Raw genomic sequence first — 18,429 nt, forward strand, 5'->3', positions numbered from 1 at the left:
AGGGTGTATATAGATTGCATGGCTACTGATACAAAGACAAAACACAGAGTTACATGAAAATTGGTTTTATTATACCATACATGAATCATCAATAGCATACAATAGAAAAAAAATAGATTTATAAACAGCCACTATCAAAGGGGCTTGACAGGAACACGAAAAGGGTTTAACCCTTTACTGTTAATTTGATGAAAAACCCCCAAAAGCAACACAGGACATTTGGAAGGTATTTGAACCAGAATTTTACTGGAGGCTTTTTTTTTTCCATTATTATTTTTTATATATATATTTTTTTATAAAACATCCAGAGAATTGACCAAAATACATGGCTGAATTAGTAGAAGTCTTTCCCCATATCGTACACAGAACCAAAATGCAGAATGCCCTCTGGTGTTTTAATCTAGTATATCTAAGGGGCTTAGAAGTTAAAGGACTGATTTTTTTTTTTCCAGATAACTTAATTCTTTGTTTAGACAAAATGAAAATGATGAGGTGATGAGAAATAGAAAAAGGCAGCGCCATCTTTCTCTATTGAAAATGGCAGAAAACTGACATTGTAATGTAATGTAATGCATACACATGATGCAATGGCAAGAAAAACAATAATAAATACATTGTACACTGAAAAACTTTAAGCTATTCCCAGAAATAAAATGATACCTATGGCTAATATCTCTAAAAAACACTGACTACAATGCATGGGTTTTGTTTTTTAGTTTTTATAGTTTTTTTTGTTTGTTTTTTTACATTAAAATGCAAGTCCTTAGAGAAGTTCTAAAGACGAGTAAATACAATTACACTTGCACAGACCTTAGCTACAGTCTTAAATATACAAGCACAAATACACAAACGAAATTATGAAAAGTATTCTTCATAGAATCAAATACACAATAGTTGAGTTGAATTATCTTGCTCTTAGCTCCTTGGTCTGTAGCATATAAAAAATAAAAACAAAACAAATCCATTCTTGGGAGACTAAAATAATCACAATCTATTGTTGAGGAAAAGAGGTGCTTTGCTTATGCATTTGAAACCACATGGTTAGTGTCTCTTGAAGACTTTAAAAGGTACTGAGCTGACTACTTTCCTGTACAGATTAAAATCTCTTTCACAAGAACATCAGCTCAAATTAACGAGTAAGAGTGTGTGTACCATACACATGGAGGTAAAGCCCTCCAAATATGATTATATAAAAAAATGGGAGATCCTGTAAATAATTTGTTTCTCTCACTGTAAGCCTTAGGTCAGGAACATGCAGATTCCAGACATACATGCCATGAAATCTTTAGTACACATTTAACAGGACCTTACCTTACCGCAAAGTAATAACTTTAATAATGCAAATTATCATCATATATAAATCTACCATTCTCCAGTAACATATTTATCATATTTAATCAAATTCCACTTATTAATAATAGGGAGGAATAAAAAGAAAAAAAAAAAAGTACTATAATTTTCTTTTAAGAAAAATAGATCAAAAACAGAGTGGCAACAGTGCAAAGGATATTCAGGGTATTTCTTACTTGCTCATAATTATTCCCTTACAAATTGCTAGAAAAAAAAACAAGAAAAACAAACAAACAAACAAACAAAAAAAAACAAATCAAAACAAATGAGAAAAACAAACACCTCTTTGGAGCCTGGCTTCATGGTCCACTTCTGCTTATGACCATACTGAGCATGACCACAACTCCAGTACCATCAAGGCTTTCACTTATTTGCTTATTTTATTAATTTATTTCTTTATTAAGAGATTTTACGTAGTGGTTCTCAACTCCGGTCCTCAAGCTCCGGAACTGTACAGGTTTTTGTTCCAACCAGGTCCTACAAAACAAATCATTTAGCGTTGGTTTTGAATCTGAGGTGCACATAATAGTTATCATTAGATGATTCAATAAAAGAACCCTTCCATGTGAAGTGAGCACAACAGAAACCGCCATGCATAGTTAAGCACAGCACCCACTGAGACCCGAGGTTGGAACAAGAACCCACAGACATGACTGCCTTCACTAACTCTGCTGAGGCTCAGAGAACTCAAACGGACCAAACACTGAATTTCTCTCAGGCACAAATGCACAGTGAGCTCCTTTAAAAGAAATCATTCAATGATGAAATTTAACTGTATCAAATTGAATTCCTACAGTATGCGGCAAATCACAATTTCACAAGTTGAAAAACATAGTCTGGCCAGTGAGGACTCCTCGGAGCGGAACTCTGTGACAGGAAGGCTGGCTTTACTACAACGCAAGTGCCATTCTGAACAAATGCAGGCATTTGGTATTGCCCTTTTCCCTATCTATGCACAGCGAGTATTGTAGCCTACGGGGCCGACTGGGAGCTGGGGTTGTCGCTCTTGCTCTCCTGGCTGGAGGGAGCTTTGTTGTTCCACGGGCTGTTGTTGCCCAAAGCAGGGGAGTTGCTGAAACTGTCCTCATCATCGATGCCATTGGCCGCATCAAACTGCGTATTCTCCAGTCGCGTGATCAGCCGCTCATCCTCGTCCCCGAACTCCCCTCCCATCAGAGTGGGCTCACCCACCACCATCACGTCCTGCAGGGGACAGCAAGGGGTGCAAACATTATCCCCGTAACACGGGGGAGGGTGTTTCAGGGGTGGAGGGGACTCGGTAGCTTCTGGCACCGTCCATTCCCCAATCCGACTTCAGAGGCCATTAAGACCTCAGAGCTCAAGTCATGTGCGCCCACTGTAATCAACAACGCCAACACAGTTCGGCAGCCACAGAAACTCTAAGCACCAATGGCTGCCAAAAAAATGAACTTGGAATCCAACACGAAGTTTACTGATTGGGAACCATATACTACTGTGGCCTTAAAATGTAGCCCTGTGTAGCCCTGTCTTTGAGAGAAAAGATCAGCGGTGGGCATCCCTGATCCTTTAGTGCTGCATGGGTTCATTCCACCTCGGGTCTCCATTACTGGCTGTTTCAGGAGCTCAAATCACAAAACAGGCTCTGACCAAATAACTGAGAAAATACCAAAGAAAAACCCACAGACCTGAGGCCCTGAAGGACCAGGGACTGCCCAGCATTGGATCATGTCCACTTGTCAGTATATTGGGTCTGTCTTTTCTTTGAACTCTTTCGGTTTTATTTTCATGCAAAGCTCTCAGTCCCACCACCCATGCGCTCATTGTCTAATTACCCAAATGTTTGCATAAGCGGAATCAAAATGAGATGCTTACAGGTACCTGGCTGGAGAGCGCAAAGCTGCTGGCTGGACTCTTCTTCTTGCTGTTGCTGTTGTTGCTGTTGCCCCCACCAGTGCTCACGGTGCTGCCACCAGACATCTTCCGTTTCCGTCGCTTATTTGGCGCTTGCCTTGCCGGCTCAGCTGCAGCAACAATGGCATTTGTGTTACAGTCGTGAGGGAAAGAGTAATATGCAAATATTAACACCACAAAGAAGGCAGACCTTTCATCAGGCCCTTTACCTGGTGGGGCAACCATCCTTTGCCACTTCTGAAATAAGCACGTCTTTAAGCAGTCTCGAGGACTGAGGCTGTATGTCTTGTGTCTGGACATTAACTCCTGCATGGGTTCCAGGATTACACAAAGCTGAAGAAGACAGAAGAACAGTCACATGAATCAGCATTCAATACACAGGACATCTTTATCACTACATGGTGAACCTAGCAGGGTAAAATAAAGGCTCAAATGAATGCATTTAAATTGCATACAATAAATAATAAACAATACAATAATATACAAAGTATACCAAAACAAACAGAACACCAGCATGGATCTTTCAAAAATATAATTTCCCCCACATGACTCGCAGTTTATTCTTCATAGTGCAGTAAACATAACAGGCATTTCTGCCTAGTTACCAATCTTAGACATAAATATCGAATTATATTTTAAATAGTGGGTTCAAAAACTATAAATTGTCCTAAGAGTACTTTGAATAACATGCCAAAACTTGCACGAGTCATCAAATGCCAAGGCTAGACCCTTGCTTTAAAGGAGGAATACTCTATACACACTTAATCTGAGGTCTAACCTTTAAAGGTTTGAGATTTGCATATTTCCTCTAGAACAACTGTACTGAAATATTTACACTACATATGGCTAATGTAAAGTCAACTAAATGTTCCTTAGTATATGGGAGGACGATATGGCAATAATAATAATAATAATAATAATAATAATAAATTATATATGATAATTGTTGAGATTTTTATGATGCACAATATGTATCCCAATATATAATGTTAATGAAATTTTGTTAAACCGCCAACAAGGCCAACTACAAGTTTAAAGTTTATAAGAAGTAAAGTATTTCACTAAGAAAAGGGAAGGAATACTTGCTCGCATACTTGCATACTTACTCGGAGGTAGTTTAACGTTGAATTGGACAGCCCACATCTTGTGATGTTTTTTGAAAGCTGATCAAGCATCTGAGGGTCTTGTGCCTGTAAAAAGAGTCCCTCTTTTAGGTTCATTTTACAGCGGACACATTAGTGCTGGTAAAAAAAAAATTTAAAAAATTAAAATCACATACACGTGTTATTTTGAGTAGGAATGTTTTGTCTTGATTAATTTGGTGAAAAATGCAAATTGCTTGAATAGCCAGCATGGTGGAAACTGGAGTGCAAAATATTGGAGTAAAATGATCAAACATGGCAAGGTGCTAATGATCTGCTTAGTAAGTAATGAGTCATTTTGTAGAAAATGTTGAGAGAAAGAACATTTACAACATTCATATAGCACCATCACATGGATATTCTCAGTCATTTCAGTTTACATGGGATAATAATGACAAATTATGATATTTGCCTTCTTTGGTGTTTCAAAAGTAATTAAAAAACCCATCTCAATTCAAAACAGAATTCCAGTGATTCTGGACACAATACAAATAACCCTTTAGTTGGTTAAAGATGCAATAATATGAAAATTAGACACTCACATGCATGGCCAATATGCTGCGTGGAACGACTTCACGGTGTTGTCTGATGCTGAAGTGCCACGTCTTTATGCGCATCATATCATCAAACATGAATTCCAGATATAATCTTCCTTCTACACAAACCTGTGGATACGACAGCATTTTTAATGAATGTTGAACACAAAGCCTAATTAAAACTCAGATGTCAACCAGTATCCAGACCTCATTAGCTGAAGGAAATATATACATGGCAGAGAGATAATACTCACAGCAAACAGATCTTATAGATTTGAGACTGTTTCAGCATTACACGTATAAACTGTAGTTTCACTGGTGATTTGGATAAACAAAACGGCTTGTGGATATGTTCCCAATCACACACACTCTGAAGAACTCGGACTCAGATTTCTTTACACCACAGTACTGTTGAATTGTCGAATCTGAAGGTGTTGATAAATATTCGTTTACAGCACAGCTCTTATAGCAGTGCATGCTGTAATTCAAAAATCATACGTTTATATTAAATGTAACTCTCCACAAAAACTAAGCCTAATAAATTGCTTTTCCCAAAAAAAAAAGAAAGAAAAAAAAAGTGTTCATTTATAGAGGAGAGTGGATAGTACTTCCTGACTCTCCATAATAAGTTTTCTGCCATGGGAGTCTGGTTTCTCTGTAACATGGCAAGCTGTGCATTTTTGTCTTATTAAAGTCAAGATATTGAAAAATACAGGCTGGTGAGGGAATGACTATACAGTCGTGCGAAAAAATAAGTACACCCCATGGATTATATGCAAAATAAATTATAAACCGCCGAACTCAAAGTACGCTAATTGAGTTGTCTATCAATTTCTTCAAAACAATTTTCAAAAACATAAAAACGGTCAATAAAAAAGCCTGGTTTTCTTCGCGATGGTCACCATTTTCCTGACACGATTTAATCTAATCTCTTCTACATGGTTTGTAATTTAGTGGTGCTGGAGGTGAGACAAGCCAATCTGGTTATTTGATCCATTTCAAAAAAGGAAAGTGCAACAGCGGAACGTACTCAAAGCCGATTTTGTTTTGGTTACAGCAGCTGATTACCTCACATGGTAATAGCAACACCTGGTGTGGGTGTCGTAGGCTGTGGAAATGCTCTACCGAGAGCATGAATCAGTGTATATTTCTACACGTTTCCTTCGATTTATGCAAATTTTAGCTAAAATGGATACATCATTGGCAGTAACATGTCCGAGACATGCCCCCAAGACAGTGGATGAATACATTCATAAGATTCAAGCAGGCAAATCTGTTTAAACAACTAGAAGCTTTAGTCTCCTCAAATACGTTTTCCTGAAGTAGTACTATATGTCGACAAAGTTACTGCAATTCTATTGTTGCGGGTGGATCGACCTATAAGTGCTTAGAAAAGGTCAGATTGGAGGAAAAAAGTGAATGCCCCCTTTAAGTGCAAAAGCTAACAGCATTACAGTGACTACGTTTACATGGACAGCAGTAATCTAATTACTGACCTTATTCTGAGTAAGACAGTATTCTGATTAAGGTGTTTACATGAGTCTCTTTTAGAATATTCCTTTCATGTTCCTGTTTTACATGTTATAGAACATAGAGCGATTAACAGCACACGTCATTACGTCACCGCGCCACGTCGTCCGACGTCCCTCCATAATTTCACATATCAACATACAGTTCGTCTTCATTAAGGTACCGTATACAGTTTTAGGTGTTTCATTTTTAATTTTACGAAAGCTTCAAGTGCAGTTAATTATTTGTCATGCTGTACGTGCAAATAGACGACTGCTTGAAGATGTGGGCTGCATCCCAAACTGCGTACTTACCTACTATATAGTATATAGAAATACATGTATTTTGCATACTATATAGTAGGGTAGTACGCAGTTTCGGACGCAGCCGTGCTCTCGTTTGCCATCAAACGGTTGAGCACTGTCGTGAGTGTGTGTGTCCTGTCGTAAAATGTGGTGAAAACTCTCACACGACATTAATAACATGATTAAGGCATGTACATGTCTATAATGCACGTCGATAATGAGACTAAATCAGGAATATGCCACATGTCTTAATTCGATTTGCGTTTACTTCGAGTACGACTTTAGCCGGATTAAGGTCATCAATAATCGCTGTTTACATGGTAGTTTCTTAATCAGAGTATTGTCTTAATCGGGTTAATATTGGATTATTGTTGTCCATGTAAACTTACTGAGTGTCTTGGCCTAAAGCCTGAAAGGACAAACACTAAGTCTTTGTAAATATTCAACAAAAATTTTAAAGAACAGTATACCTGTGTAAACATGGGCTTGCCGTTCTGCGTGACCATGGTGCACTGATCACAGTCAAGGGACACAAAGTTGCTGTGGAAAGACTCCTTGGGATGCTTTAGTACATAGAAGAGTTCAGTGGCTCCCCCCTCAAAGATACTTCTAAAGTAGCGAGGAATCAACGTCCGGCCGATGGCTTTGAACACGAAAAAAGTTTAGGGTTAATACAACACACATGACATGTCTCATCACCCTTGAGACATTTATACACCTTCACAACGTATAAAATAATGACCAGGTGAACAGCCTGAAATTTCATATAAATGTACAGGTTTAAAAATTGAAGGCGTCTTACTGTATCGTTTAGGACCATCTTCTAAACAGAATGTGATTGTTAACATGGCATCATCTTCGAAAAATTCTGTAGTGAAGGCGTCCCACCACAGATTGTCACAATCCTGCTGGAGAAAAAAAAAAAGAAACAAAAATCACACTCACTTGTGTTTTAAGGGAAAACATTTATTCACACTAGACAGCACTACACTACTCTAGTCCGTACATTAGCAAGAAAGCAGGCTTTTTCCTTACCTCTGTCCAGTTCTGCAGTCGTTTATTGAGTTCAAATATCCTGTAGTCTGTTTGGTTTCCATACGGTGTATGCCTCCTGTGACAACACATGGAAATAAGTGGTGCTACAACAATATGATTAAATAAATCAATCATGAAATTGATCATGTAGGTGTGTGCAATATTACTATGTACTTGTACAACTACAGGAGTGCATAATACAAGCAGATTACGTGCTCAGGCTTTTTTTTATTATTATTCATAGGTGTCCAACGGACAAGCATGTTTAATAGATATAGTGTTGATATATAGACTTCTGATATAGTGAAACCAGCAATTGTTTCTCCCGTCCATCATCCAGAGAATGCAGGGAGAAAAAAAAAAGGCGTTTGATTATCTTTCGCAAAACATCCGTTCCATCCATTCATTTTCAGTAACCCTCATCTTACACAGGGTCACGTGGAGCCTGGCGCCTATGCCAGGGGACTTGGGGCACAAGGCAGTAGACATTAGACGGGGTGCCAACACATCACAGGGCACAATCATACACACCACTACGGACAATTTGGAAATGCCAGTCATGTCTCTATGACACATGCAGGAGGAAACTGGAGTATCCGGAGGAAAACCCCAAAAGCATTAGGAGAACATACAAACTACGTGCACAGAAAACATAGATGGGATTCGAACCCCGAACCCCAGAGGTGTGAGGCAAACGTAATAATCACTTAGCCACCATGTCCCCCTCTTTCACAAAATATTTAATATGCTCCAGCCGGTTAATATATTTTATAGTGGTGCGACGTATTACTAGCATGCATCCATCGTTTACCCAATCCTGCTAAACTACACACATCAACTGAGGATACATGCTGACCATAAATAGGAACTTTTACTATGTTAAAAAATTGGCTTGTACAAATGGCAAACCTTTTTTTTTTTATACAAGGAATGACCAATGTTGTGTAAACTTCGACAAAGCTGAGCTGAATATAGAACAATGCAATGCAAAAAGATCATTCAAAAAAACTTTACATACAGCATTCCAACAAAAATATAACACAGCTAGACTCTAATAATGTTTTACATGTGTGATACAAGGACAGAAAACCACAGCTCACAGCCAAGGACTTGCAACATTAGGGATAACATCAGGAAGAGAGGATAATGATTACGCCTACACGGAGATATCATCCCCCAGGGAATTCAAATACTTGCTCATTTTTATTAAGACGATCTGTACTAATCCACTAGCTTGGAATATATTAAGTAGACTAATTAACAATATTTCTGGACAACCAGAACATGGAAATGGGTATGCACATTTGTCCAGAGTACCAGCTAATTAATTTTTGTCCTCCCCTAAACTATCTATGCAAATGACATTGACACTGAATATATTATGTGAGAAAATTTGCCACAGCAGTTCACGTTTCCTATTTTTAAATCCTAAAAACATAACAGCAATGCAGAGTAAGTGTTATTTTTTCTCCCTTTCTCTAAAAACAGTCAGTATTATTATATTGCACATGGGCAGGTGAAGGCCTAAAAGTTGTGTCTTAAACATTACTATGGTAATAACAGGCTACTAAAATTATTTAAGGTCTATTGAAGATTCCTCCGTTTTGATTTAAAATGCACATTAAATCCTTCCATCTGCTCTAGATTATCAAACTGTTAATCATGACTTTTCTGAAAGGTAAAATCCTGATCAGGTCAAATCAATAGTCACACAAACCTACATTAGTGATTGAATAACACACACTCACCCTATTCCAGGCTCCATGTACGAAGGGGTGTACATCGGTGTCGGGCTGCAATTTGAGGCACATCATGAAAACCATAATTAGACAAGAGTCTACAACTGACATCTTAATTTGCATTGTAATAAGGGTATGTTTTAAAAAAAATAATAAAATAAAAAAAATAAATTAAAAAAACACAAATAACATTATGGTTACTTTGTGAAACGTCTATTTAAGAAATGTGACCACAGTAGTGTGTCGTACCCAACATCTCTGTCCAGCATAGTGCCTGGGTGAAATGGGGGGAAGGCACTACCGTTAGGAGGTTCCTTTGGGGAGTACAGCTTGAACGACTTGGACGAACAGCCTACAGGAGAAAGAGAAAATCCAGCTTGAATGAATTATATGCTTCTGAAGTGAAGTGTAATTTTAATATACACAATCATTTTTTCCCCTTAAAGACAAAGATAATTGTATTTACGATTTTAAAAGAATGATTTTAGACAATATCAAAGACGCATTTAGAATTCTAGCAACTATAGTTTCAGAAAAGTTTATTAGAGAGTGTGAAATACTGAATTCAGCTGAAACCTACAACCCCTTTTTCCTGCATTCACAAACACTACCATGTGACCACATGACATTGGGTTGATCTGCTGCTTACTCTACGCACGGCCCATCCCCCACTTATTTTGCTACTCTTAACTCCTGCTTGTCTAGCAGTGTCACAAACCACAGGCACAAACTCTTTACACACAAAACCAGCATAGAAACATAGACACATAGAAACATTTTTCTCTTGTGGTTTAGTCAAAGATTGAACCAAACATCTTAATCTTAATGAAGAGAAAGACCAAGTACAAGACTTGGCCGTATCAAATGACTCATTCCTGTGTTCCAATTAGATCAGTCATTGCATCTATAGAAAGTCATTAGTCATGCATCACACTATAAGAGATGATTTCTCAGCAACACCTTTCCTGAATGGACATGGATGCATTTGAGAAATATTACACATATCGGTCTGTTTTGAACCTTCTTCGAGTTTGTGACGTAAGGAAGCGGAGGCATGCTTTTCCCATCCCCCACGGTCCTTGCTACATACATGCAAACATCAACCACATAATTCCTCACTCTCATTTTAACTTCACCCACAGGCTCCCGGCTTTTCTGATACACCATCTATTGCATCTTAAAAAGGTCTTGTGGGCTTTCAGGAAACATAATTACTCAACTATAAAAACTGAACAATTGCTGACCTAGGTGTCCCAATAAACATATAACACACAGCAAAAGATATGGTGCAATGAAGATAGAGATATATATATATATATATATTATATATATATATACACACATACATACATACATACATACATACACACACACACCTCACCACACTTGAGGCAAAAATCTATAAGAAATAAATATCCATTGTCTGAAAGGCCTGGCTATCCACAAACTATACACTTCTCTTGTCCAGCCTACATGATATCCTGCATAAACAGAACATTCAAAATACATTTATTTTTCCCTAACAAATCAGTGACGTCAAACTGCTCCCAGACTAGTTTTCTGAAACTTTGAGGGTAAAACTTGTACCTTGCCCAGGTACAATTATTGAACTTAAAGGTGATACTGCAATGTCCAAGTGTTCATAAACCTGTAACAATCATTTTCTGACCCTCCAAAAAGCCTTTGCCCATTCACCAAAATTATACAAAAGTTTCAACAGAGGGAGGTGGGTTAGATTGGGGAAAATCTCAAAATGATTTAGTGCAATTGTTATTCACCTTGCAAGCAACAGAGGGCACTAAAAAAAATACAAACTGCTCCTTTAAACTTTAAGTGAAGTGAGAACAACCAGGACAACTAGCTTCTTCCCAAACGTTTGACTTACACCGACGACAAACTCTGGCATAGATTGATAACTTTTGTATTTTATAGAGGCAGATGGACTGTTAATATAGAATGCTAATTAATCAGTTGGTAAACAACACAGAGCAAGATTCTCAGTGTGCCGTATGAAGCATCACCAAATGAGTAAGCTCTTTAAATAACATAGTACTGATAGAGTTGTAGTTTTTAATTCATTATATATAGTTACACTTGGTTATTAAAGTGAAATGTAGAAAGAAGGACTTGAAATGAGATGCAGTTAATACAAACTGTTTGAAACCTACATTTTAAAAAGACACAAATGCAATTAATTTAAAATAAATAAATAAAGAAAGAAAGAAAGAAAGAAAGTACAAAGAACTTGAAATAAATGCATACATGATCAAAGTAGAAAATGTTCAGTTAATAGAAAAGTTTATTGACTCTACATTATAACAAATGTAATTAGTTTTATTTTCCTCATTTTCTGAAGTAATAATAAGAAAAAGAAGAAGAAGAAGAGGAAGAAGAAGAAGGTGGTGGTATATATTGATTTAATATATCCAATATTTGAAAAGTTGGATTATGTTCAGAAACTAAATTTGTGCTGGAATCATCAGGGGGTCTGTACATGTCTGGTTCCTAGCTGCAAAAAGGCAGACTTTTAAAAAAAAAACTGATACTCCAACACACTCACTTTTTTATTCTACTGTAGATGTACAACAGTTGTGAGTTGGTGGAGCAAAGCTCTAATCTAAGCGAAGGAATCAAGGCACATTATAACCTGCACATATCAGCAGTCCTAATGTGAACTCAAATGACAGTATGACATTGCGCTGGACCATTTACACTGCACAAGATGGTCGCGATGTGCAAGATGCAGGCTGTACTGGGAAATTGGCTGTTCCATAGAGTCACTGTTAGAGATCGACCGATAATCGATTTTAACGTTATTTTCCCCCCGATACTTAAGCTATCAGTTATCAGTTTAGTAATACCGGATCCACCGATAAATGGTGCCATCTTGTGGGTGTTTTGAGAATTGTGTGCAGCACCGACATAGCCATTAATGCACAAATTAGATGTGTTACATAAATGTTTGATATGCTGTTTAAGCAGCTTAGTGCTAAGAAATAGAGACAAACTCACGTAATCTATTTACCCCATCGAAGCTACTTTATGTTTTTTGCACTCTTTATTGTTTATATGCAAGGAGGAAGTGAAATGTACAAAAGTGTTATAAATAAGCAGTATCTTAAGTTCAGTAGTGTTGTTATCACTGTGTGAAAAACAGAAGTAATTGGTTCTGCATATCGGTTATCAGGCACATAAGCATGAAAATAATCGGTATCGGTTATTTAAAAAAAAAAAAATCAATATCGGCCGATCTCTAGTCAGTCTGGGATTAAATGTCTTACGCTTTAATGCATTGCCAACCCTGCTGAAAAAAAGAAACCATCACAGAAATTCTAATGGTTTCCACTACAAATACCATTATAAACTGTCAGCTAATTATTAAAACCATTAGATTAACATTATTAGTCCTTAATGGTATCCACTAAACACAACACCAAGAGAAGGCAACAAATTACCAGTAGAGACCCACAGGGACCATTACAGTTTCCATCAAAACCAATACAATTCCCATTATAACCACTAAAACACATTACAACCTCTGTGTACACATTATAACTTCTTCTATTGTGTTGTGTCTGGGTTTTTTTGTTTGTTTTTTTAGCAGGGATTAAGATTTGTTTTCATACACAAGAACACAGATTCACAACCCTGGTGTTTTCCCTGCTCTTACACACCTTCAACTAATCATTTGTGTTGAAGCGTCTAAGTGTGTGTGTTTGTGTGTGTGTGTTAGAGCACGGAAAACACTGCAATGTGCAGGACAGGGAGTTCTCCAGCACCAGGATTAGGAACCTGTGGACTAGAAAACATCTTCAATCTCAGCCTAAAAGGAAAGTTTAGGATGTCTCGCTCATCCTTTATGTGAACTGGATTACTACATGTCTGCTCTATGCCTATGCACTGACTGTTGCTCAGTTCTGCGCAAAAAGAAATAAATAGAGTTAACGTATTTCTTGTGAATGATCAACAAACTAATGGAAATTAGACAAAATCGTCTGCAACAACACAGCCCCACTCTGAGCACAGGCCTGGCTAGGTCTGTCCTGATGGCTAGCCTAGCAACACTGCACTCCAAGCGGCCTTTCAGAGATTAATTTAGCTCCTGTTCAGGAAGCAAACAACAATCAGTTTGTCCGGATTCATTTCTAAACAATGTTTGCAAAAATACGGATAGTTTGTAACACACAGGTCGTAAGAACTTAAGCCGGTTAGCCCGGTTAGCCTAGCTGGGCCGTGCTTTACCTGTGCAGAGAGAAGAATGCACTCCTGCGCGTCTCCCGCTCCGATCTCAGCTCCTGGGGCGCAAGTTTACCCTTTTAAAAGCCCATGATGGCATGCAATATTATATCCAGTTTTAGCGACAGAATTTGTGGTCTTCTTTACCAAACAAAAATACAAATGCGAAGCAAAGCCCAAGACAGTCCACCCACCCGGCCCTTTGTTCCCTGCACAGGACATGAACAATAGCATACAGCGCTCGCGCTCGCGTTCTCACTGCCTCTCTCGCTCGTGCTCCTTCTCTACCTCTCTCTTCCTCCTTCACACCGCCTCCTACTCCTCTTGTGCATCATCACCCCCTTTTGCATTCCCTGCAAGCCTAAATCCACCCCTCCCCCAGTAGCCGGACCGCACACGGCCCTCCCTCTGCAACAGTTTTGCTACATCTGCAGCATGCTTTATAGACTTTATAGTCTACATGCATGAACGTGCCATAACTTGCCCTAACTTGCTCTTCTTCATCCAGAAATCTTTGATTTTCGAATCCTGCACTACCCGGCTCAGAGTGCATACAAGCAACAATGGCAGGTAAAATGTGAATGTGAGCTTAAATCCAACGCATACAAATGGTATATGTGAAAACATTTAAAGCACAAGACCTCTATCATTACTGTATTGTTCTAGTGCAGTGGTTCACAACCTGGGGTGCCATAGGGGGGCGCCAGAGTTCACAGGGGGGAGTGATCTCATTTGCTTTAAGGTCAAACAATGTTCTACTATAATTTAATTGTAACATTACTACATTTAAAAATGTTATAAAAATCACATGCTTGCAATGCTAAGGCCAATCTAAATAATAATAATAATAATAATAATGTCAGAGAAACGTAATGCAGTAATTACCCGAAAACAAAATGTGTGCACGTCAATGACCCACTCAATCAGTTTCAGCTAGCAGCTCATTTCTCCTGCAGTCAGAGCATCACTATTTTATGAATAAAACAACATGTCTAAGAAACGTAAAAGTGCTGATGACTCATCATGAAAGAAAGAAAGTAAGGCTATATCTCGAGAGGCACCGTGCCTGCGTCCTTACGCACTGAGGTTTTGTCGCTGTTGACTACTACACTTATCAAAGGAGACGTGGGTGATGGATCTTTACGTGTGCAGTCTCGAGGATGTGGAATACCTCGGCTGTGAAGATGAGCTTGCTGACCTTCAAGCCGAGTCTGGGTCAAAGAAATGTTTCCATGAGAACGGATACAAAAAGTTTTGGCTTGTGAAAGGACAGGCTGTTGCACCCAGACTGGCCAAACACTGGAATTCTACCATTCAGCATTACATACCTGTCTGACACGGCCTTCAGAGCGCTTGTAACAATAAAAACAAAAGCCGTAACTGGATTGATGTCCATCAGGACTTGAGGATGACCGTCACTAGCATCTAGTGATGTGTCGTTCATGAACGATTCGTTCATTTTTGAATGAATCTTTAATACGACTCGGGAACAACGAGATGTCTCAGAGAGTGATTCGTTCATTTTTGACCGTACATGGTTCTGTACCGGAAACAGAAACAATTAGTTGACCTCTTGAGTCTTCGGGTTCGAGTCATTCGTTCTTTGTTATGTACCATACAATACCGAAAACAGGATGAACGAACGACTCGAACCCGAAGACTCGAGAGGTGAACTAATCATTTCTGTTTCCAAGGAACAGACGTGACAAATGTGATGTGACAAAAGAAAGAAGGACTTGGATCAGGAGGTGAGGTGAACTAACAGACTACATAGCCTGAAGACCTAATGCTAAACTATTAATTAAGTATTTCTGTTTCTCATAATTCGGCCTTGGCTGCATTAGCGTATAGTTTTTTAAATTAATTTATTTATTTTTATATAGTTTATTAAGTACTAGATGTGTTGGGGAATTTAACATGTAACATTTTAATGATATTCTGCTGAACAATGAATGAAATGACAAGAAAAAAGATTCGATTGATTGAGATTCAAAGATCCGAGTCAGTAAAATGATCCGAACTTCCCATCACTACTAGCATGACACCTGACATCCCATCCCTGGTCAGAGGTATGCGGGCCCAAGGTGGCCATTAGTTTTTTAAGGAAGAAAAAAGTTACTGATTGCAACTTACTGTTTGTTATTGTTACTTATTGTTTGTTTTTTATAACACAGACATTATAGCTGTGTAAAAACCAGTGTTCACATGATGTGCATGTGTGTATGCAACAAACTGCCCTGTTTCAGTTATTTGTCTGAGGGAAATCTAGGACAGAGACATATAGGTGCTGTTAATCACTTATTATGCTAATAATTAATCATTATTATTCTTAAAACTATAATTGATGTCAATTTTTGGCAATAAAAAAGTAAGGGGGGGGGGGTCAGCTTTTCTTAGATACAAGTGTGTGTTTGGGGGAGGGGGGGGGTGGCGGTGTGATTTTCGGTGTGATTTTCATTTGCCAAATGGGTTAAAATCCATAAATCTATAGCTTGTGTATCCTGCAGAATCATGGCTTTGAGTGTATACAAGTAAAAAGGACAGATAAAATATAACTGTGGTGTTGTTTGATGAGCAGCCCAGATCTGATCTGTCTATTATTAATATAAACTCCTATTTGAACACTATAAATGAGTTTCTCTTTGGATCTGTGACAATGCTGCAGGGAGTCAGTGTCCAGATTGCCAAATCGTTTGATAATTCAATACCTAAACCTTATATAGGTTAAACATTCAAAACAGTTTTGCTACTGTACTGCACTAATGGGCACTTTAAAGTTGTATGTGCCACTTTCTTAACTCGCACATATCAAAGTCGTAATTGCACGTGCAACTTTATGCATTGCCCATGTTATTCTAATTTGCCCCTTAAATGTTACAATGCATGCGTTCATTCATTCATTCATTCATCTTCAGTAACTGCTTTATCTTGGTCAGGGTCAAGGTGAATCCAGTGCCATTCCCAGCAAGGCTCAGAGTTGTGTATAACGCATTACAAAGTAACGTGTTACTGTAATCGAATGACTTTTTCTGATAAAGCAGTAATGTAACACATTACATGTTAAATTTATGTAACTTGATTACAGTTACTGATGTCAATATAATTACGTTACTTGCCTTATAAATTTATTGTTAAGAAAACAATATTAAGTAAAATGCATGTTTAAATAAATCATGTTTTGCCCCACCCTGCGATGGACTGGCACCCTGTCCAGGGTGTACCCCGCCTTGTGCCCGATGCTTCCTGGGATAGGTTCCAGGTTCCCCTGCGACCCTGAAAAGGAGTAAGCGGTTGAAGATGGATGGATGGATGGATGGATGTTTTGCCCCAAAGATTTGTTCTTTAGCCCCGAATAATTCTCCACTTGGTGCGGTTTGTCACTACGTAACTGAACGTCAGTAAAAGAAGATCGCCTGTAATTTTATATCTTCAGTGAACAGAGGTGAGACCAATCAGACAGGGTTTACAGGAAAATACGTGGAAATAATCATATATTATTGGCTGACAGTTTCTCAATTCTGCCAAATGCTAGCTCACAGCCAGTGTGAGGAAAAAGGGAAATACATATATATTTTTTTTAAACCAGTAAAGGGGTTGAAACTAAAACAGTAACATCCTCTGATGCTGAGCAGGAAAACAAGGTGTCTAAATGTCTATATGAGTTCCAGTTTACGAAATTTAGAATTTTTACAAAATTCCAGTTTACAATGATAGCTTAGTTGTGCCTTCCCTTGGCTAGCGACACCAAACTAGCCTAGTTAGAAAAGTTTTATATTTTATCGGTCTGGTAGTTCTACAAACAGTGATAACACCCGAGGCAGGTTTTATGATAAATCCAACTTTTTCTGATCGTCATACATTGACGCATGCTAAAATTACTGAAAGAACTCTTAGTTTCAGTTTGTAGTGTATTTTTGTAGGTTTGTTAGGTTTTGAAAGTAACGTGAAAGTAAAGTAATTAGTCATCTGATTACATTTTACATGCAGTAATCAATAATGTAATCAGATTACAATTTTAAAGTAGTAATTAGTAATCTGTAGTGGATTACTTTTTTTTTGGATAACTTCCCCTACACTCTCAGCACTGGATGCAAACTGAGAATTCACCATGGATGGGACACTAGTCCATTGCAAGGCAAAATTCATACACACATTCACACACTCATTCAAACCTACAGGCAATTTAGTATTTTGGATAGTGGAAGGAAAATGAAGAACCCAGAGAAAACTCTCACAAACACATGTTACCCGAGGTCAGAATCAAACACAGGACTTAGAAGTTGTGGGAGGGCAATACTGTCCACTGTGTCACCATACTACCCATCCATGTCAGTGGTTAAAGGCACTGGGTTACTGATCAGAAGGTCAGGGGTTCAAGCTGCAGAACGCCAAGCTGCCGTAGTTGGGTCCTTGAGGAAGACCCTTAACCCTCTCTGCTCCAGGGGTGCCGTATCATGGCTGGCCCTGTGCTCTGACCCCAACTTCCTAATAAGCCAGGATATGCGAAGAAAAGAATTTCACTGTGCTGTAATGTATAACTGACAAAATCTTCTTCTAAATATATCTGCATTGCTGTATGTATTCATGAGGGACCATGTGCAATTAAGAATTTCATTCCTTCATTCATTCTGTGCACATGATAACAAGAGCTTTGATCTTGAGGTTAGGATAAGTTTGGATAGGT

At 38.3% G+C, this 18,429-nt stretch overlaps 1 protein-coding gene across 11 annotated transcripts in view; it reads right to left on the reverse strand.

Annotated features, from left to right (window-relative positions):
* Window positions 1–49: 49 nt before the first annotated feature.
* Window positions 50–18,429, reverse strand: part of ldb1a (LIM domain binding 1a) — a 28,521-nt gene continuing 10,141 nt past the window's right edge. For 2 of the 11 annotated variants that reach the window (XM_053621341.1, XM_053621342.1), the window contains 9 exons: window positions 9,759–9,861; window positions 9,519–9,563; window positions 7,771–7,846; window positions 7,538–7,640; window positions 7,206–7,378; window positions 4,928–5,050; window positions 4,350–4,433; window positions 3,205–3,576; window positions 1,440–2,553 (listed from right to left, as the gene is read on the reverse strand). In XM_053621341.1, the coding sequence (XP_053477316.1) occupies window positions 2,323–2,553; window positions 3,205–3,576; window positions 4,350–4,433; window positions 4,928–5,050; window positions 7,206–7,378; window positions 7,538–7,640; window positions 7,771–7,846; window positions 9,519–9,563; window positions 9,759–9,861 (1,310 nt within the window). In that variant the 3' untranslated portion in view covers window positions 1,440–2,322. Of the gene's footprint in view, window positions 2,554–3,204; window positions 3,577–4,349; window positions 4,434–4,927; window positions 5,051–7,205; window positions 7,379–7,537; window positions 7,644–7,770; window positions 7,847–9,518; window positions 9,564–9,758; window positions 9,862–13,751; window positions 14,534–18,429 lie in introns of those variants that run through there. The other 9 variants (XM_053621351.1, XM_053621348.1, XM_053621345.1 and 6 more) reach the window with 9 other exon arrangements.

Source organism: Ictalurus furcatus, chromosome 3 (genome assembly GCF_023375685.1).
Source record: "Ictalurus furcatus strain D&B chromosome 3, Billie_1.0, whole genome shotgun sequence".
In the NCBI taxonomy this organism is placed as follows: Eukaryota; Metazoa; Chordata; class Actinopteri; order Siluriformes; family Ictaluridae; genus Ictalurus; species Ictalurus furcatus.